This window comes from Alternaria triticimaculans (assembly GCF_023758025.1).
Source record: "Alternaria triticimaculans strain BMP 0046 chromosome Unknown scaffold_1, whole genome shotgun sequence".
Taxonomy (NCBI): Eukaryota; Fungi; Ascomycota; class Dothideomycetes; order Pleosporales; family Pleosporaceae; genus Alternaria; species Alternaria triticimaculans.
The window spans coordinates 2,972,344-2,993,908 of NW_026055958.1; the positions used below are offsets into that span (position 1 = coordinate 2,972,344).

General features: G+C 53.1%; 6 protein-coding genes across 6 annotated transcripts; 4 read left to right on the forward strand and 2 right to left on the reverse strand.

Moving 5' to 3' along the window:
• Nucleotides 1-1,355: 1,355 nt before the first annotated feature.
• J4E78_000982 (uncharacterized protein) lies at nt 1,356-3,576 on the forward strand (the record flags this gene model as incomplete). Its single annotated transcript, XM_049361643.1, has 2 exons — nt 1,356-1,420; nt 1,473-3,576. 2 exons carry the CDS (start codon nt 1,356-1,358, stop codon nt 3,574-3,576), a joined length of 2,169 nt encoding a protein of 722 aa, XP_049226926.1.
• Nucleotides 3,577-5,700: 2,124 nt separating this feature from the next.
• J4E78_000983 (uncharacterized protein) lies at nt 5,701-7,703 on the forward strand (the record flags this gene model as incomplete). The annotated part of the gene is made up of 3 exons (XM_049361644.1): nt 5,701-6,004; nt 6,057-6,533; nt 6,586-7,703. 3 exons carry the CDS (start codon nt 5,701-5,703, stop codon nt 7,701-7,703), a joined length of 1,899 nt encoding a protein of 632 aa, XP_049226927.1.
• An 863-nt stretch (nt 7,704-8,566) lies between these two features.
• J4E78_000984 (uncharacterized protein) lies at nt 8,567-9,442 on the reverse strand (the record flags this gene model as incomplete). The annotated part of the gene is made up of 1 exon (XM_049361645.1): nt 8,567-9,442. One exon carries the CDS (start codon nt 9,440-9,442, stop codon nt 8,567-8,569), a length of 876 nt encoding a protein of 291 aa, XP_049226928.1.
• Nucleotides 9,443-10,466: 1,024 nt separating this feature from the next.
• J4E78_000985 (uncharacterized protein) lies at nt 10,467-10,877 on the forward strand (the record flags this gene model as incomplete). The annotated part of the gene is made up of 1 exon (XM_049361646.1): nt 10,467-10,877. One exon carries the CDS (start codon nt 10,467-10,469, stop codon nt 10,875-10,877), a length of 411 nt encoding a protein of 136 aa, XP_049226929.1.
• Nucleotides 10,878-16,140: 5,263 nt separating this feature from the next.
• Nucleotides 16,141-17,560, forward strand: J4E78_000986 (uncharacterized protein; the record flags this gene model as incomplete). Its single annotated transcript, XM_049361647.1, has 2 exons — nt 16,141-17,148; nt 17,198-17,560. The coding sequence occupies 2 exons, from the start codon at nt 16,141-16,143 to the stop codon at nt 17,558-17,560; spliced, it is 1,371 nt and encodes a 456-aa protein (XP_049226930.1).
• Nucleotides 17,561-18,409: 849 nt separating this feature from the next.
• J4E78_000987 (uncharacterized protein) lies at nt 18,410-21,340 on the reverse strand (the record flags this gene model as incomplete). Its single annotated transcript, XM_049361648.1, has 5 exons — nt 18,410-19,584; nt 19,825-19,915; nt 20,391-20,459; nt 20,683-20,808; nt 20,858-21,340. 5 exons carry the CDS (start codon nt 21,338-21,340, stop codon nt 18,410-18,412), a joined length of 1,944 nt encoding a protein of 647 aa, XP_049226931.1.
• Between the last annotated feature and the right edge of the window lie 225 nt (nt 21,341-21,565).

The window sequence follows — 21,565 nt, forward strand, 5'->3', positions numbered from 1 at the left end:
AGGGAGAGGTTTGGTGTTGTAGAGACGCGATCGAACGCGTCCGACGCGTCCTGGACCACATGGCACGTGAGGGCGCGGGGTAAGCGCGATCTCCAGCTCGGAAGCTACGACGCCATCAACCACGAAAGTCTCCAACTTGACTGCGATGCCACTGTCGCACGGTATCAAGATATCGCGATAAATTTGCCAACGACAATATCAAACCAGATCGGAAAAGCTACTGCACGGGTCCACTGCGGCTGTTAAGCCCTAAGGCGCAATACTCAGGTTCCTATCCCTAGACCACGGACGAGGCGCGACAGCCGCAATGACAACGAACGGCTTCCGAGAGTGTGGATACGCAGATACCGGTTGCCGCATTGTCGGTATTTTGTCTTTGGCACGCTCGCAGATATGGGGTAGTGCCTTGGAAAGCAAGAGAGATCGGATCAGTGAAGACGTGCAGCAGGAAAGCGGACAGCAAGGTACGTACGTCTTGCCATGAGCGCAAATGCGCAGTTTGCTGGATGCGATACGAGGCGACCGCTCAGCCCATTCGTTCGATGTCATCGAGGTGTCACAGCGTGCGCCATCACGAACGCGAAGAAGCAGCTGCATCGATAGGGTCTGCATATCTAAGCCAGGCAAGGCAGGTGCCGATCGTCAATTTGCAAAGGGAAGAATGAGAGCATTAGGCGCGCAGCAGGCCCGAACCAGACCGAGGCAGCCCGTACGATATCAAGACTCCCAGCCTCTCCATATGGTAAGGCAGCATACAAGCGACACAGCAACGCCGCACTGGCTATCGATGAGTAAAAGTTGGGTGTTGGACTTTTTATCGACCTGCCTCTTCGGGTGCGCCGTTTTATCCGCCACCGGGCTTGATCGTGACGGCGCGTCTTGGCACGGCCGCGAGCAATCTGGGCGAGAGCTTTGCGGAGCTTCACGTGAGAGCTGCATGGAGATGGCCGCCAAGTCTGAGCCACGACTGCGGGACCTGTGGGCCGTGTCGCGATAGGACGACGCAGAAACATGCTTTCTACGTTCCCACCGACGGCGAGCTTGTTTGTCGCCCGCAGCGCTAGCCTGCATCAGGAAGGAGCGGTCGTGAACAGCGCCCATCTATCCACATGTTTGGTATAGCAGCAACCGCATTACAGGGCGCGCCTGATGCCATCACCGAGTGCGTAGCCAACGAGGAGCGCCATCACAGCCAGGTACCGGTCCCTAAACCCCGCTGGCAAAATATCGTCCAGCCAGGGTCTGCAGCTAGGTACCGAGCAGCGCGTTGTACAAATAAGCTGCCTGCCCTTCCTGAGCTTTTCCGACCATCGACCTTGTCCAATTGAGCTTTTACGAAGCTGGTCGCATACAAAATGGCTCGATACATCAGCGTTGCCGCGGCTTTGGCTGCTACCGGCGCCTGTGCCTTTACGCCTGAGTACGTTTACCATCACATTCCGTTGCTTGCGCAACTGCTAACAAGTGAACAGAGGACTCCTCAGCACCGTCCGACGTGGCGTCGCTGACGCCAGTCCCGATGGCTCTGTCGGTCTGTTCTCGTACTCCCAGTATTCCTTCGAGGAGCACGGCAGTGCGGGTTCTGGCATGAACCTCATCGATCTCAAGACCGGCGAGATCACCGAGTCGGGCCTCAATGCCAGCGAGATCAACGAGGTCGCCTGGATTCCCGGCAGCGAGACTGGTATCATCTACATCAATGGCACCAACGAGGAGGTTCCCGGCGGTGTTACCCTGTGGGTTGGCGACATCAAGGACCCCAGCGCAAGCAAAATGGTCGCTTCTTTGGATGCGCCATACTCCGGTCTCAAGGTCGCAAACACTTCTACTGGAGACATGCATTTCATCGTAAACTGCATGGCGTACCCCAATGGTACTGCCGTCAACCCCGAGACCGAAGTTACCCCAGTGACTACTGCCCGCTACTACTCCGACAACTATGTCCGCCACTGGGACACTTGGCTGACCAAGAACCGCTACAATCTCTTCGCCGGAGCTCTCTCGGCTAACAACAGCTATGCGCTGTCCGGCGCTGGAATGCGCAACATCCAGAAGGGCATCAACTTCACCACCACTGCGCCCGAGACTCCCATCCAGCCGTTTGGTGACTCCAGCGACTACGACATCAGCCCTGATGGTTCTATGTACGCTTTCGTGACCAAGGCCCCTCAACTTAACAAGGCCAACTACACCGCATCATACACCTATGTTGGTGCTTTCGCGTCTTCCGACGCTCCCATCGCCTTCAACGGCCCAGACTCTCTCGCGGCGGAGGCTGGTCACAAGGGTGCCTCTGGTCTCCCTTCTTTCTCCACCGACAGCTGCAAGCTCGCCTACGTGCAGCAGGATGAGGACTACTATGAGTCGGACAGGTGGCAACTCTACACTGTCGACGTCGCTGTTGAGGGTACCGGTGTTGCTGTCAGCAACTGGAAGGCTCTGAGTGCCGGCTTTGACCGCTGGGTTCAGGGACCCATCACCTGGGCTCACGACGACTCCTCCATCTACGTCACTGCTGATGACTACGCTCGCGTCAAGATCTTCAACTTCCCTGTCGATGCCGACGAGAGCTTCGTCCCTGAGCCTATGACCTCGAACACATCCGTCTCGGCTTTCGCCCTCCTTCCTGATGGTTCGCTGTTCGTCGCTGCTACCGCCATCTGGACTCCCAGCGAGTGGTACATCCTTGCCGACGGAGAGAAGAAGACCCTCTTCGACGCGTCTCAGGTCGACCCCAACCTCGCTGGTCTCGGATCCCACACTGTTTCCGAGATCTTCTTCAACGGTTCCAACCCTGAGCTCAAGCAGCAGCTTCAGGCCTACGTTGTCAAGCCTACTTTCTGGCAGGAGAACGTAACCTACCCGCTCGCTTTCTACATCCACGGTGGTCCTCAAGGTAACTGGGGCAACAGCTGGTCCAACCGCTGGAACCCTCAAGTCTGGGCCGACCAAGGCTACATCATTGTCGCACCCAACCCAACTGGTTCTACCGGTTTCGGACAGTTCCTCACCGACTCCATTCAGGGCCAGTGGGGTAGCTGGCCATACCACGACTTGGTCAACGCCTGGAACTACGTCAACAGCAGCATGCCATGGATCGACACCAAGAACGGTATCGCCGCCGGTGCTTCCTACGGTGGTTACATGACCAACTGGATACAGGCCAACGACCTCGGCAACGAGTTCAAGTGCCTCGTCACCCACGACGGTATCTCCAACACCGAGGGTGCATGGGCGTCTGAGGAACTCTGGTTCATCCGCCACGACTACAACGGCAGCATCTGGGACTCCAACGCGTACCGCGAGTGGAACCCCCAGAACCACATTGCCAACTGGTCCACTCCCCAGTTCGTCATCCACAACACTCTTGACTACCGTCTGCCCGAGAGCGACGGCCTGAGCTTGTTCAACATCCTCCAGGCCCGCGGTATTCCCTCCAGGTTCCTCAACTTCCCCGACGAGAACCACTGGGTGCTCAAGCAGGAGAACAGCTTGTTCTGGCACACTGAGATCTTCAACTGGATCAACCACTGGTCCAAGGGTGAGCCTCTGAGCGACCTGCCCATCGGTAACTAGATGGGGAAAAGTCATGGTCTTCAGCATTGATGACAACATTGATGAAACTTATTCTTAGATGATTAATGATAATACATTGATAAGAAACTTCATTCACATATGTTTCAGTGATGTATGCTCGTGATCTAAGCTCTCTTTTGGCCAGAGTCCACCCGGACTGATCTCATTTAATGTATATGTTGAAACCGAATACTAGTTCCGAGATGTAGTAAATTTGCTAGCCGGAGTACGCCAATCGCTACTGTATGGTAAGAATCAACCCGTAGTCGACTGAAGAACGTTATTGAGCTTTACAGCTATGCGGGGTAGTCGTATATCCATGCCAGTATCCGAACAACGTCCATTAGCTGTGTCCAGCGCTGATCATAAGCTACTGACAGACTTCGTTGGATGATGCACAACCCGTGTGAACGTCTACGCTACATGCACAAGCAAGAGCATAGGCATCAAGCGTCGCTCCCGCTACCCGGCGGCCGGTATCCAGCGGCTTTACTAACCAAGGATATCCGCGTCTGTCCTCAGGTACGGCTGCTGCTGTCAGGCGGGACATGGATGGTGGTTTCCCTGGTTTGTCTTGGCCTTTCTGGTGTGCTCTTCGGTTCTCGGCAACGACGATGTGCAGCGCTAAGACTACAGAAGCCATCCACACAAGACCTTGTTGATAAGCCAGGAAATGACTCGGAAGACCCGATCGCATGTGCATAGTTCGATTCAACGTCGACAATAAGCTTCTAGACACTGTCTTCAATCGAGAACCTTCAGTATGGGAACGGGGCGTAAAGAGATAAGCAGCCGCTATTGCCACTCAGCCAAGCTGCATCCTTCATTGTTCTGTGATAGCAGAGGATCCTACTGCGCCCCGTTGTGTTGGTGTATGGGTGATCATCAGAGGGTTCTGTTGGACAGGCCATGCCAAGCAAAGACGGAAAACAGCGGGTCAGGCCATGGGAATGCCAATGTGCCATGCTGCCAGGCGAGGCAAAGCTTCCGCTGATAGCAACGAAGCCTCGTGCCAAAAACCATGTGGAGGTCTTCGGCGCTCTTGTCTCGTTTTGTCGCGCTTGTTTTATTGTCAAGGAGATAAGCGTGGCTATGTGGATATGCCAATGCTGGTGCCGTCCATGGACGTTTTCGAGAAGCACAACAGGGCGTCCGCGCTAGGTGGATTGGAGAGAACAACGCGACCACTGATTGGAGTGCGCATGGAGAGCGACACGGCGTGCTGCTGCCGGTTGGTCGAGCTGCCTGTTCGAGTTTGGTGGAGTTACATCGCATGCATGCGAAGGCTGTTTCATTGTGTGGGGAGCAGCCGAGGATTGATGTGACGAGGAGGCGCCCAGCGGGACGGAAGGCTCGGCGCCAGCTGGGCAGCGGACTCGCAGCAGAGTTCGGCGGTCATGAGCGACACACACGATCGTCGACAAATGTCACTCGCCGGACCGACGTCCTGGCTCTCAACTCCAGCGCCCTCCTCGCTGCAGCGATGAACGACGTTCCCACGAGCTGTCAGCGCGCATGTGCACGTCGTGTCAGTGCGCAAGCTCTTCGGTATTGCACTGCGGCGTGGTGTCATCATGGCACAGCTCGTCGTCCAGATAAGAAAGAGCTAGGGTTACCCATCGCGTGAATGGCTGGAAAGAACATAGTGTGATCAGCGACGCTGCCAAGTGCCGAAGCACTCAATCGACGTCGTCGCATGCGCCGAGATACCCATTTCCCTGGAGCTTGGCTTGTCGAAGCCCTGCAAAGACGGGTGCGAAGCTCTAAATCGTAGTCTTACTTTCGGCATCGCCTACCCGCCCAGCTTTTGCCCAGTCACCGGCTGGTGATAAGACGGGCATTGCGAAATAGTCCCTTGATGCTGTATGGGTCAACCGCCGGCTTGGGCTACTAGCTAGATTCCACCAATTCCTGGAAACGAGGGTGGAGTGTATCCACATACGACACCTGCTCGAAAGAGAGACAGTCAAGGAATACCAAGACGGCGCTTGGGATGAGCAGATTTGCCGCTTCTGTGTCACTGTAAGGATGCTATGAGTATAATTGCGGTCGTGTGCCCAACCCTTGCGGTTCAGCAGCAGCTCATTCTTTTGCACCGCCCATACTCTTCCGTGCCTGCTAATCATGTCGGCTAACGCTGGCTCCAACGCCGTGGACATGGCCATGTCCAACGAGCCCAACAAGGCTGCTATGCCTTTGTACGAGATCGACGAGAAGCGTGCTCTTTCGGACGATCACACACCGTCGACTCTCAGCCACCAGCCTCATGGCGCTGATGTCTTCGAGGCCGACTTGGAAGGCGAAGAGCCTACGGAAGATGAGTTGAAGACACTTCGCCGTGTATCTGGAAAGATTCCGTGGACTGCCTTCACCATCGCCTTCGTCGAGCTTTGCGAGCGCTTTGGTTACTACGGATGTCAGGTTTTGTGTATGTTGTCGCTCGTACCTGTACAAGAATCAGCCCACTGACTATTTCGAAGACACCAACTTCATTCAACAGGACCTGCCCGTGATTGATGGTGTTCCACAAACCACTGGCAAGGACCCTCGCTCAGAGGGTCAACCAGGCGCGTTGGGCATGGGACAGCGTGCATCCTTCGGTATCGGTCAATTCAACTCTTTCTGGGCATACAGCACACCCATTATCGGTGCCATTATCGCCGACGAGTACCTTGGTCGCTTCAACACCATCTTCATCGCCATCGCCTTCTCTATCCTGGGTCACATTCTGCTCATCATCTCCGCCATTCCCGCTGTACTCACCAGCGGCAATGCCATCGGTCCTTTCATCCTTGGTGTCATCACCCTTGGGTTCGGTACCGGAGCTTTCAAGGCCAACATCTCCCCCTTGATCGCTGAACAATACCGCCAAACCAAGCCCCGTGTCATCAAGGACCCCAAGACTGGCGAGCGCGTCATCTCTGACCCCAACATCACGCTCTCTCGTATCTTCTTGTGTATGTTGTCCCCCAATGCGATATTTGGAGCAAACCACTAACATATTCCAAGACTTCTACATGTTCATCAACATCGGCTCTCTGACTGGACAAATCTCCATGGTCTACGTTGAGAAGTACGTCGGCTTCTGGTGTGCGTGGCTGCTACCCACCATCATGTTCTGTTTCTGCCCCGTCGTCCTTTGGGTCTGCAGGAACAAGTACATCCGCACTCCCCCCACTGGTTCCGTCCTCATCCGCGCCTTCAAGGTCTTGAAGCTCGCCACCAAGGGCAAGTGGTCTCTCAACCCTGCGACTACGCGCAAGAACTTCAAGAGCGAGCGATTCTGGGAGGACGTCAAGCCTAGCCACCTCGGTGCCAACAAGCCATCCTGGATGCAGTTTGACGACGCTTGGGTCGACCAGGTTGCTCGTGGCCTGCGCGCGTGCTCTTGCTTCACCTGGATTCCTCTTTACTGGTTGAGCTACAACCAGATGAACAACAACCTCACGTCTCAGGCCGCTACAATGACCCGTAACGGTGTTCCCAACGATGTCATCACCAACCTTAACCCCATCTCCCTGGTCATCTTCATCCCCATCGTTGACAACTTCCTCTACCCCGCTCTCCGCAAGGCAAACATCCGCTTCACTCCCATCAAGCGCATTGCTTTCGGTTTCATCCTCGCATCTTTCGCGATGGTCTCTGCTGCCGTCATCCAGCACTACATCTACGCCGAGGGCCCTTGCGGCGAATACATGAACAGCTGCGACGACCCAGCCCCGATCAACGTCTGGACCCAAGCCGTGCCCTACATGCTCGTCGGTTTCTCCGAGATCTTCACATCAATTACTGGACTCGAGTTTGCCTTCACAAAAGCACCTAAGAACATGCGTTCGCTAGTTACTTCGTACTGGCACTTCATGTCCGCCTTCTCCAACGCGCTTGGTCAGGCGTTTGTGTCGCTGTCCGAAGATCCGTTGTTGGTATGGAACTACACGACTGTTGCTATCTTGGCGTTCATCGGTGGCATCCTCTTCTGGTTCCATCAGCGCAAGACAGACAAGCAGGAGGACATTCTTAACATGCTTCCGGACTCCAACTACATGGGCAAGGACCGAAGGCATAGTGTTGCTGGTGCTGAGGAGGCTATCGCTGGCCACAATGTTGAGGCGCATGTTCGCACCTAAACATAGTCGCGCGCGGTACATTGCTATATGTTGTTGTCAATGAGAGCAGCTGACAATATTGGCTGTATGTAAGGAGCTGTCATGATCGAAGATACCTATTTAGCTTGAAACGAGTTCAAACATGAGACTTCCAATCAGCTAGTGTAACTCCTCTTCCTTATCTGCTTCGCCCCGTGAACTATGCATCGTCTGCACGTTTGTCAGCATCTGCATACGGTCATAATAGCCATGTATTTTTCAATCGCGGTGCTGGCGGTGACATGCTAGGTCTTATCGTGGCACGAGACGACCTGCACGACGTTCAATGGGCTCGACGGGATTATGCCAAACCACTCATACGCGATTGAGAGCGCAGGATCAAGCATGGCGTACATACCATTCCCAACAAGATTAATCAAAAGTTAGGCATGATAGAAAGTCGTTTGTGCGTGCGTCATTTACGGAGTGAACACTGGCTTTCGCAATTGGATATCTAGCCTGAACTCTCCATCGGCAGGCAGCCCAACATGGGCCATGGTGCGCACAATTCGTCGCTGCTTATTCAAAGCTTCAACCCTTGGCTAGATTGTTGTATGACGAAAAAAGGCTTCATCGTTTTGACTACCTCCTTCCTGGCTATATTGTGGCCCGCGCTTGTTGTCGCCATGTGATGTGAATGCAGGTGATTTTACGAGTACGCAACAAGCTGAGCGTGTACATGATACAGGCACTGCTAGGTACGATTCGAAGTCATTCATGACATTTGAAGTGTATTGCTTTGACATGCACGTTGTGCCGAATTTGGTAGGCTCGATCGTCAATGATGACATTCGCATGTGTTAAGTTGCATGACATGGTGATATGATCCTGAAAGTGTTGTGTGCTCAAGCCTCGTCAAGAGTGTTCGCCTCATTGGTATCAACGTAGTCCTTCATACATCGTTCCGGACGGTATTCGGTGTACTTGACCACGGTAACAATACTGGTGGGCAACTGCTCGTAGACAGGCACAGGCTCCTCGCCCTGCATTACAGTGGGAAGTTCGCACTCCATGTCGTCCCAGCACTTCTCCGGCAAGTCATGCTCCGGGTTCCTGCTGGGACACTTGTAATCTCCTTGGCTCGGAATCTTTGCTTCGATGCATGAGACAAGCTCGAAGTCATTGGAAGGGAACGGGTCTCGACTAGGCGGTATCATCAACCTCCTCCTGACCTCAGTTTCATGGATCGTATTGGATATTTCGGGACGAGGACTTGTATGGATCCATGCGTGATTATCGAAGCTTTTGCTTATAGGATTCAGCTGACCTGGGTGTATCTCCATTTTGTATCCAGTCTTAATAACCTCTAGAAACCTTTTCTGCTTGATCCATTCCTGCAACTCCGGGAGGCCGAAGAAGTCAGCCTCGGCCAGAAGTTTATTATATCCCACGTAATCAAAGCCCTTTTCCCTCGTCCAGAGCAACGGATACATTGTGGGTCTCTTGATATAGGCGAATAATGCTGGCCAGATCTCGGGATCCGTGTCGACGGGAAGCGAACCGTCGGGCAACAGATCAACGGGCCATCGACCGCTAAGCAAACTGGCGAAGTAATCGCAGTTTTTGAGAATCGACTTTGTGGTGCGATACTTGTGGCCGTCTACGTCGAGGGTTATGTGGTCGGTCTCGGGGAGATCGGTGCGGCGAGGGTAGTCGTGTTGTTGAGGGGCATTCGAGTCGTTCGATGCGTCGAGTTCCATGGTGTTGACGTTCGATGTCATGATAGAGGACTGGGCAGGGAGTGAATCCAGGAGGGACTGACTGAGCGGTCGGTGTGATGGGGGCCGATTGATGTGTGAAGTGATGAGAGATGGCAGACCGAGGAAGACGCGTCTCCAAACGCGCCAAGCCTTGCCCCGCTCGTGCTGTCCGCTGCTCCCTCGAGAGGGAATCCCTCCCCACAAATCCAACTCGGGGGGAACTCAACAACCCTTGGGAAACCACACAATGTCCTGCCAACCTTTCGCTAATGACGCGCTGCAACGCGTGCGGTTGGGCTCTCGATTACTTCCATACCGGCACCGATTACGCCAAACGCAAACCAGTTCACTTGGAAGCCGGCCTGGAAGGCAAAGACTGGAAGAAAGAGGATGTTTGATGGGAGGTTGAGGAAGTGTTTGTCGAGGTGGCTAAGCAGCTCAACAAGGACGAATAACGCAACGATATCTCCGCAAACTGGCGCGACTGTAATGCACGAGACCTTATTAGCAGTGTTTTTACCTAGGCAGTAGAGTACAATCTCAGACTCTAACTCTGCAACATCATTGAGTTCCCTGTAAGGTTGATCTGGCCATGGATCCAGATCGGCAGACCCCAGAACTCGAAGGTTTGTACCAAATTCAACACTGCATCCTCGTGGTGCTGGGCCCTAGTAATGAGGCGACGATTCCAGTCATCAGAATAGAGAAGGGCAACTACAAGCATGGCCCCCAAGACGTAGCAAGGAAGCACATAGTCTTCAATCATCTCCAGACCGCTCTCTTGTCGCATCTCAAGTTGCCTTATCGTCTGCGAACTCTCTCCTATGATCACTCTTCATGTTTCTTGTCGTGGTCACTTCAATATCTCAGTGGTGCAAATCCTGATTCACCGCAGAATCCAGACCATTCACTCACCACACTAAGCCAAGACAAACGCACCACACGTTGAGATATATCCGACCAACGTCAAAATTGCGGCTACAACCGTCACATAAAGCTTCTCCTACCTTGTCAATGCCAATTCAACGCGCACACCCCAGCAACAATGGACGATATCTGGAGCGACACGGAGATGAGCGAGACATCGTTTACCACTACCGAATCATCACCGCCGCCATCTCCAATCTTGACAGACTACCAAAACAACCTCGTCGCCACCTATGCGTTCCACAGCGATAGCATCAGCGACCTGATGAACATCGCCGTCGACCTTGAGATCAGCGTGCGTCGCGAGCGCGGCGAACCGAGCCTTCCGTATCTTGAGGAGGATTTGGAAAAGACACGAGGGGAGCTGGTGTTGCACAGGGACGCGAAGCGCAGGATTGAGAGGAATCTCAAGAAGGAGAAGGAGAAGTTGAAGATGGTGGTTGGAAACGGGTCAATCGTGGCGAAGCAGCAGTTGAATGAGATGGCTCGTTATATGGAGGTGGATAAGACGATAGAGTGTCTACGCTGAGAGATGAGTGGGCTAGGGCGCGCAAACCTGCATATCTAGAGGGAGTCTACGGCGTCTGGTGCAAGGGAGCTTTGACAAACACGACGTGCATCAAGTTGGGTCTAGGACTGAGAGGACGCAGTACACAACGGTTCCATGCCTTTCCTTGGATGATATTGATGCTCTTCCTCATACAAGTAACAATGGGTGCTCATGTGAATGGGGTATACTGTTAATCGCAACCATCGAAACTGGACGAGACGAGCAAATGACAACAAGAAGCTGGAGATGACGGAACTGTACAGGGTATTGTTACAAACAGTACAAATACAAATACAAACAGCACAAAACGCAAAATCATGCGACAGTAAGACTAGCGGCGCTTGGGGTGTTGCGCTTTTGCTAAATGGTCTCGTCCGCGTCTCCATTCGATACTACGTCAAACCCGAGCATCGGATGTGTCACCTCTCCCCAACACCACAAGCAGGTCTTGTTCCCAGCCTGTCGCCCACAGGCGCAATGTTCTTTGTATTCAGCGAATATTGTGTCGAGGTTAGATTCTTCCGCCTCGTAACAGCGTAGGCATAGCCAGCGGTCAAGGAATCGATTACGCAAAGTGCACTGACACTGAGAGTCTTGAAGACTGCTTCGGCTATGCGAACCGTCTTTTGGGAGGCAGTCGTTGCAGAACCATCGTTTCCTTTGCTCTGTTGCTTGGTATAAGGCTCGGAGGACGGGCGATGGGTGCACGACGTTTGAAGACGCCGATGCGGCCAATGTGTGACTGCCGAGATCTAATTCCAAGAGCTCTTCGACACACTCGGGTAGACCGAAACTATCTTCTTCAAACGGAACGTCGATGAAGCCCTGGTCGTGATGTGGTACACTGGAACCATGCGCAGGGCTTTCCCACTCTGGCGCGGAGTGATCACTAGACATGTGATGTGGGCTGAGAATAGGTATCTCAGAGGGTGACAACAGGATGAAGCCGCTAAAGTTAGGCAACTCATCCTCGTCACATGGCGTTTCGTAGATGCTCTGGTATACGCAGTGGATGCGGCACTCGTCGCAGGTACTGACCTTACATCTTGAACAGGGTCGACACTCCGTATCGGACTCTTTTGCGCCGCACTTGATGTACTCAGTACAGTCATAAGCATCGAAGAAGGTCGACTTCTTGTGACGCTTGTTACGGATCCGTACACCCCTACCAGAACACTTGAGTTTGCCCAGCAAATTCTCCAAGCTACTGGATTGCGGCAGTATCGTCTTGTGCATGGTCTTTGAGCATAGAAGTAGCGCCATGAGGTCTTCTGGGTATAAGCTTGATATGATCATCTCCAGCAAGCCGTATTCGTGAAACACTTCCATGAGAGGACATCGCTGCCTTGACACAGCCAGACTATCCACTCTTGTCTTTTTGCGCGCCTCCATTTGCTCACCGCACGATCTTTTGCGCTTTGTAGTCTCCATGGTCTCCCACTCGCGATAGTCTTGATCCCAATTATGTCGTGGTTCTGCTGTCCTAGTGGTAGACACGCGGTGGTCCAGCGATTGAGTAGCCATATCAGCCTTGAGTTGAGACTCCTAAGAAAGATGAGCAAGGAAGACTAAGGATGTCGGTGCGTCAGTCGAAGTCATCATGGGCCAGCAGATGCACCATGAGAGTACCGGCTCATGAGCACCACCGAGTCCGCGCAATGACGGGAAGCGCATCTCAAGGCGACGTACTTGTCTCTCACGTCGCAACGTGGTTCTAGCCTTCCGCGCCTCTGATAGCGCTTAACAGCTTTCAGTACCTGGATCTGGGTCCATCTTGGCGTTGTGTTGACAATAGTGTGGGGGACGCTCAACAGGCGGGACGAGATGAACAATGGCGCTGTATTACCAACACCTCGCAGCAAAGTGGGGCGTCTATTTCAGAACCAGGGCGATTCAGAAAGAGCATGAGAAACGATGAGGAATTTTTAGTCTCGTCTATTTTGACCATCGTGGACAAACGGGGAGATGCGGGATTGCGTTCCGGTAGCGGCCGACCGACGAATGAGCATCCATGACCTAGTGATGCCTCGGTCATTGCTTCTTTCCGTCTCTCCTGACCCTTCACTCGACTTCGCGACACTGTTCGGATGCATGCAAACATATGCGCAACGCACGCGCGACTCTACTTCACCACCGCCCGTCACATCTTACCACGGGTGCTTACGATAGAATGATGGTTCTGCACAGCGCTTAATTCGGTGTATTACATATGCAAATTCGCACCTCTCGAGCTTTCCTATGGACGACATTTCGAGCCTCCTCCCTAGTTCCTTCGATCCGATGCGTAATCACCACCTCCTTTGGTTCTATCCCCTCGCCGCATTGGCATGACCCTTATTTCTTCTCATCCGGAATTGAGTAGCAGCAACCGATGTCGAGCACATTATAGAAGCTGCAGTCGCGCTGGACGTAGAAGCCCCCCTTCTTGTAACAAGTCGCTTTGGTGGTGCAGATGCCCGATGGGTCTGATCTTCCACAGGGCGCGGGGTACGGGTCTTTTGGCGCAGCAAGAGCGATGGAAGCGATCGCGGCGAAGAGTACAAGGACCTTCATCTTAACGTTTGATGACAGATGATCCAGTTTTGATCAAGGGAGGTGTTGGAATTGAGTCTCACGATTTGTGGGGGTGAGTGAGCAAGTAAGTTGACAGCTTGTTGGGTAGTGATATCGCTTTGGCTATCACGAAACAACTGTTTATATAGACAGCAGCCTCGTATCTACGGCGCCACTGACATCGCTGTAGAGTGAGAAGCTCATCCACGTCTCCTGCAGCGCAATCCAGAATTAGCTGGAACTATCTGATCGACCGCGAACTGCTCAAGGTTCGCCCAATCCACGCATCTCTGCGTCCACCAACCATCACGTTAAGCTTTGCGTTTCGCAGCAGCGATATCGTAATGTTACGATCTGGGCCAATGTGAACGTCCAACCGTGGATGTTGCGATAGCGCTCATATGCCTAAATTGCGTCGCGGCGTTTAGCGAGGAATGCAATCTATCTTCCCCGGATTTTCGTATTGCCAGCACTTCTGATAAGTCGCCCACATGCGAGCTAGACATTTTACCATATGAAACGGACGTACTGTCCTTCGCGGCTCGGATGCCAGGCATATATGACGTCGCTGTAGCATCCAGTGCTGAATTCTGTCGCGTCGCGGTTTCATCGAGGCGAAGAACGTATGATCTCATAGAATACCAAGGCAGCATGGCAGTTAAGACGGCACTACTTCTGCCTTGGAAATCTACACCGGGTGCAAGTCCGAAGAAGTCAGTCGCACCAGCAAACTACATCACTATGCACGCTCCAGATCTCTTTGGCACAACACTTGTGGCCCACTTTGGCTAAGAACGCAGCCATGTTAGACCATGAGCGCTACGTCGCTCTTGCGGAAATTCCGCACGCTGCTGCGCATCATTGCAGACTTTGCCACGTGGGTATGGCAAAGTAATCGTCGTAGGTCCATCACGCGCACGTGATGCAACGTCTTGTCTTAACGGAAAAGCAATTCACCCCAGGGCAACGATGCTAGCAATTTCATCCAGAAGAGGACTCTGGACGAGTCACGTCTTGAACCACTACTCCTTGTTGTTTAATCTGCCGTGTCCAGTTGGCCGACAATAATGCGATGGCCTCCAACGCCGGTTCCAATGAGATTTGGCATGATCCCAGCCTTCGTGGTGTAGTGTGGCGTATTTGACGTCGCAGCGCGTGAGCAGGGTGCGCCACCAGTGGTCTAGGCTTTCTGTATAACCGTTTGAGGTGGCTCGAGGTGACGAGCTGCATCTCTCCTGTCGTTCCTAATCCTCTCGACTTCACTGCTAACAATTACCACCATGTCTTTTGCGGGCCTAGAGCCTCCATCATCAGCGGGGCAGCCTAACACTGCTACATCCATACCCACGTGTTTCTTCCAGAGCCTGGAGCCTCGATACACCAACGATTCCATGGAACAGAGCACGGTCTCAATAACCAGCGTTAGAAGACTTCCAAGATCGCTATGGGATGTGCCGCTGTCTTGTACAATAGTCGGCCGCAGTCGCACGAGGATAGTTCGCGTCTTCGACCTCGGCGCGCGATCCCAAGGGCTGATGCGCCCGCTGTCGGGCGCGCTAAGAAATGGCGCATTGCAAGGTTACGTCACGTACGCGCATTCCATCACCAAGTCAGCCTCACACACAGCCTCTACTCACAACACCGGGCGTAGCCGCATCATGGCCGCGATGCTGCGGCTTATAGCAGGGGAACAATCACCACCTTTGCCGGATGCGGACGCGCGATTTAGAATATTCCTGGTCGATCTGCTGGGACAGCGCATTGCATTGCACCCTCAACACCAAAATTTTCATCATCGCAGGCCCGTGTCCAGCGCCATGCTCAAAAGGAACTACACTACGACGCGCTCGGTAAGCTTCTAGAAGGCCAGTAATCGAATCATATAACAGTTCGCTTATCTTTTCCATGCACGGTCGGCGAGTGTTTCCTTCCATGGGGCTTCTAGAAGATAGTTTCTCGGCCTGTTTGTCGGAACGATTAGCTGGCTCCGGGCACCACAGCGGTCAACGGCGGCACTTAGACCTGATTGGTTCATGTCGCCCCCTCAAGTGGGCAGGATCAACCGACCTGCAGCCGCATCTCCACCTTTTGTTTCCAGCATCAGCCGCATCCATTCCCCTACGACATCGTTCTGTATGGACTCTATATCTCTGTGTTTCGTTCAGTCATCGTTTTCTCCCGAAATACATTCCAGTCCACCTTCACACAAAGACGCCACCAGTCTGGTGCATGATCCCGATCCATCCGTGTCATGTTGAGATGACGATTTCCCGTGTCTCGCAAAGGCTGTCTATCTAAACGGGCTAGTACCTTGGCCCCAGAATGGCCATGGCCCCACGGAAAGGAACGCGACGAGCGTGTGACCCTTGTTCTGTCAGTGAGTGTTAGGTGCATGTCAACGCTCGTGACACGACTGACATTACGTTTCCTTCGTCTAGGGAAAGTGCGATGTGATGGCAACCAGCCATGTTCAAGATGCGAAGCCGCTAGCTGGGACTGCACCTACTTGAAAACGCATGGAAAAAGCGGACCAAAAGGACCACGACGGACCACGGAAGCCGCAATCAGGAGACTGCAGGAACGCAGCAAGGGCACCCATGATGAGGGGTCAAGAAGCAACAGCGAGACGAGCTTTGACGCTGGAAGCCCAGTATCTACCGAGCTAACCTACCTTGATCCCATCTCTTTGATGAGCGATGCCGATGGTGAACCCAAAGCCTGGCCGGATATCTTGAGTCCAACCCTCTCCGCCACCCCTCACGAGCCTCAGAGGATATCGATTGCTTGCCTATCGCAATATTTAGATATCTATTCGGCACGCGGATACGGTATATGGCCGGTGGTCGATGCAGAGGCTCTGACGGCACGTCTTTTGACTCATCCCGATGATTTGGAAGCTTATGCATTAGCCACTGCCATATCTGCTGCTATAGTGAGCCAGTTCTCTATGGACGAATCGGGGAGTCCACTGGAGGGCCACTACCGCGTCCCGAGTGGCACATTTGAGATGGAAGCAAAAAAGGCAAGAAACGAATGCGATCATCTGGAGAACGTCACTGTGTTCTCTTTGCTGAGCAGCTTCTTCCTACATGTCTACTCAGCAAACGTTGGGAGGATGAATGCTTCCACAGTGTTGCTTGGAGAGGCCATCTTCAAAGCACACATCATAGGATTGCACAAGGCGAACCACTACGAACACATGACCGCGGAGCAAACGCAATATGCGTTGAGAGTATACTGGCTCCTCTTCATCACGGAGCGAGCACATTCTCTGCAACACGACGTGCCAACAACACTCAAGCGCGCCCCTAATCTCCCTCGATTGGAGGACCTGCACGATGGATCGGTTACACCTGCCTTTGTTCAACTTTGCCGGTTGTTCAACATTTTGGATGTCACTATAACCGCCGAACCAGCAGCTGCGCGCCATGCCCTCGCATTAGCTCAGCAACAGCTTAGCAGTGATGAGGACCCCCGCAGCCTCGAAAACGAGCTCCAGCGCGCAGACATCACAATGACGCAGCAATGGATGCGCATCTTCTTGTGGCAGCACGCACTCAATGTAACGAATCTGAGCAGTCGCGCCAGCCAGGATGAGGAGTTCTCATTTCGCTTTCCCGCCAAAGTCGCTCAAAACGTCCTCAGTAATCTGAGTAGCCTCTCCCGCCAGAGCATCGAGGCGCATGGACCCGGCATGGTATGGAGTATTTCGCTAGAAAAGTAGAGTCTCACTAACATGTACACAGGAGTCGAAGCTTTTCGATGTCGCCAACTCGCTTGCAGACGTCATGATGATTATGCCTTCTCTCAACCACGAATCGCACTTCGACGTTGGACCTAGAGATCTGATTCATTCGCTAGCGCAAGTCCTAGCCTCCTTTCGTGGTGGCAACCCTGCTGTCATCAGCATACTGCAAGAGAAGCTCACTATGCTTGGACTCTCCGCTGGGTCGCCGCAGAAGTTGCTTGAGCTTTCCTCGCCAGAAGAGGAGCACGAGGAGTGGCACGACCGCTCCATGTCTGCCCCCTCTACCTACCCGTCCTTGAGTCCGGACGTTTCAATGTCACCCTCACTACAGTCGAGCATGAGTATGGACGGGACGTATTGATCTTCCCAGATTACCGCAGAAGACCTTTTGCAGTATTATGCACATACGGACAAATATCCGATTGCACAACTCGTCCAACCATGGCCATGCAGGCAGTCGTGCCTTATCGATTCGGTTGCCTACCGTGCGCAAGACAGGCGCTTGTCAGCAAGCGCCCAAAACTTTCAACAAGACGTGAGCTAGCCATGGAATACCGCGCATTATCGAAGAGACCAACATGATTGATGCGCCAGGCTTTGGCCAACGCCCGACAAAACGCCCCCTCTGTTGCTGCAGGAACTCCGTAAAGGTCCAGCAAGATTACTCATTGGTCTCTGCTAAATGAGTGCCTACGAGCCCTGGACAGGGTCACGCACCATGGTGACAAGAACAACGTCCTGTTAAGACATCATAGGGATTGCAGTAATGCCACCCCCGAAGGCCGAGTCGCGCGGATACATGGAAGGAAATCACGGCAGATGATGAGCTTGAACACTCGCCAAAGCAGAAAGTCAACGCTGAAGTGACGCAAACACACGCTCGGATCAGAGTTAAGAGGGGACTAGCGACAGCGCTTGTAAATACGATGAACTTTATCAAGGCCCGTGGGTCCTTGATAGGGTGTTGCTTGGGTCGTTCCCGCTCTCTATCTAAATAAAAGGACAGCAAGCGTTAGCATTAGCAACACGCCGTAAGCATGTCTTCAACCAGTCCAGCACGCAAGCATTGGCCTGGAGGGATAAAGTTTCTCGACACTCGATTCGGAAGTGACACGAAGCCAAAACCGCAGCATGCTAGTTCTATTTTGCAGCCGACCTTCAAAATATATACATCAGATTCGCCATTAGCAGTCATCGCCAGCTCCCTCCCTCATCTCATAGAGATAGGAAGGCCGGGATGACCCGGAGCAACTGGGCTTTCATTCATTTGTCCGAGACCATAGTTGATCGCCGCGGCGATATCCTGGTTGTTCTTCTCCAGAAACATGAAGTGCCCATTGCCCTTGATATCAATGTCGGCAAGCTTGATCCACTGGTAGTTGGTGAGGCCCATCTGCTTGAAGTACTCGATGAAGCAGTGGTCATACGTGATGTGCGGGCTGGCCTCACCTGTGATCATGATGTAGGGCACTTTGCCGAGTTGGGTCAGCTTGTGAACGGTGCCAGTCTGCAGAATGCAGGAGCGCTTGGCAGGGTCATCTGGGCCGACCTCAGTTGTAGCAATGGTCGAGCAGTTCGTTACTGGCGGATCGAATTGCAGCGGTGTGTATGTGAGGCCACAAGGCCGCGCGGCAGTACGGCCGACCCCAGCAACAGTCGTGTTCCCGATCAGGGAAGTGTGTGGGATGTTGCCAGGCTCGATGTTGATGTTGGCGCGCAGCAGATCAGGGCATGCGTCCGACCAGATAGCCGTGTATGTACAGCCGGCTGAGTGGCAGATTGTGTATGACTGGCCGATCATGCTGAGAAGCTGACAGCCAGATGTGCGCATGGCGTTTTCCACGTTCACGTTCGATGAAGAGATGGGAACGTTGGCTGCAGTGAAGGCATCAAAAGCTGCATCTCCACGAGATCCATTTCCAGGCCACTGTGTATGCAAGTTTGCTTGTGGGTACTGGTCGAAGTTTTCCGGAGCTGTGAAACCCTGCTCATTGATGGTGTCTGTAGATCCAAGGCGTAAAGGGTACTTGGAGAGGAGCTGCTGGCCACTTCGGCCGTTGGCAGCGATATCAACAATGTAGACCTGGTAGCCTTGATCAAGGTAGTAGGAAGCCCATCCCTTCCGATTGTCTGGCGTATTCAGCCATTCTGCGCCCGTGTTGACACCTGCGGAGACGAAGACCATCGGGTAAGGCTTGTTGACCTTGCTGGCGGGCGTCAGCTTCTCGACATACAGCTGGTCGCTCCACATCTGTTGGCCCGGAATGCCGGAGTCGACGTAGCCGCCACCGATATAGAAGAAGTCTCGCTGGTATGCAGATTCTTGGCTGCTGCATTTTGGGCTGATGCCATTGACACCAGCGCAGTCGTCGGTTGACGCGCCAACTTGTGCCGAAGTTTTTAAGGACAATGTTCCCAACAGCAAACCCGAGATAATGGTATGTGGATACATGGTCAAGTAAAAAAGAGGATAAATAGAACGAATGGGTCCCAAGTGGTGTCAAAGGAGTACAGATGATTCTTGAAAGGGTTTGCGCAGTCAGGTCGGCAGCATGCATCCGCTTTCAGTTTGGAGAACGCGCTTTCATGCCAACAGGTCGCGGCATTGGCTCCAGTCGCGCAGACGAGATGTAGAGTTGGTCTCAATCTCGGTATGGGACTTCTTAGAGATGCCTTCCGTTCGCTTTTGCGTGATCCGGGGAGAAGCGGACATTAGCTACTATAATTAGCTTAGTGGAGCGGATGCATGCTGCCTTTCTAATCATCCAGACCCTCAGGGTGGCAGCGGGCAGATCACATGTTTGCGAAGAAGCTGAATTTTTACCTGTGATGGAGTAGCTTCAGCGCACAGCCCATCAAATTCGTTCCGTCGGTCGGGACGTCCCGTCTTCGAGAAATGGCGTCTCGGATATGCGCGCAAACAGGTACCTACTTGCCAGCACCCAGACTGTAGGGCTCCGGTCCATCTACCTTCCGCGCGCCTCCGGCCCGACTTACTTATGCTTCCATCTATCTGTTCACCGCATCGACCGAGAAGTCTTCAGAATCTGTCTGCAGACTGTGGTATGATAACTCATCACGATGCGGAGGATACACCATCTCCGGATTCTAACATCACTAGATCAATTACCGCTATAGAAGCATTGCTGAACAGAGAAAGGTTATTGCGCCCAAACCACCTGAGAATGTACCTCAGCTTTTGTAAGATACAATGTCCATGAAATCATGACGTCCTCGGTGTCTTTGTCCCTCCCTTTCGACTATGATACGTTCACTGCGCATACAGTCGCTAGGTCAGTTTTAGGTTCACCCCACCGTGCAGACTTTCGCGTCGAACACAGTCTCCTTCTGTACGCTTACCACCTCCAGATAAGACTCCTCCTCATACTCCAACGCGTGCTCCGCTTGCTTCTTATGACATGCCATGCCACACAACTCCGGACGCCCTCTGTGAGCTGGGATATGGCGAGGACAAAGATATACCTTCTGATTCTTTTGAATGATATACCAGTCCTCGGTCTTGTTCGCGGGAAAGTATTCTGGGCCAATCGCGCCGATGGCTCGGATGTTCGCGTCGTAGGTTTGGACTCTGATAGCGTTGAGGTATTTCTACACATATGTTAGCGCGGAATGCATCTACGCAGTGAATGCGACATACCTTGTTCTTGATCCACTCATGCAACACGTTGATCTGGAAGTACTGCGACTCGGCCTCCAGACGATTGTACAGATTATAGTCAAATCCTTTAGCCGCATCATAAAATAGCGGTAGTACCTCGGGGCGGCGCATAAAGCGCAATAGGTGCTCGAAGAGATCGGGGTCGGCATCAAGAAAGTACGAGCCGTCCATCTCAGGCTCCCAAGAGAAGCGGCCGGAGAGTTGGTGTCGGAAAAGGCCTGACTCTGCCTGCAGGGTATCGCGCGAGACCTTGAACTTGCGGCCGCCAATGTCGAGAACGAGGGTCTTAGGATAATTGCCAGTGATATTGGGTACTTCCATGGTACGGTCGATCAAATCGATAGCTGAAGTACCCTGTGCTCTACCATCTGGCTCACTGTTGCTGCCACTGGTATCAATAGGCGCACCCTCGGTGGGGACGCTGACTGCTGTCATCGCGGCGGTGATGGCGTCGAGATCCATACTTGTGGTTGACGAAAGTTGCGTGTGTTGGTGTCGTGATTGCCAGCAATATGGTTATGTCAACACTGGAAGGTTGCTCTCCGATCCACTAGTGCATTCACCGTTCATTCTTCACGAGGAACCAAGGAAAGGCCTTTTCTCCAATATTCACCGTAAATTTGGGGCACGTGCCCTTACGCCTTGACATATGTGCGGGCTCGCATAACTAGCGATGCTCTGTGTAAC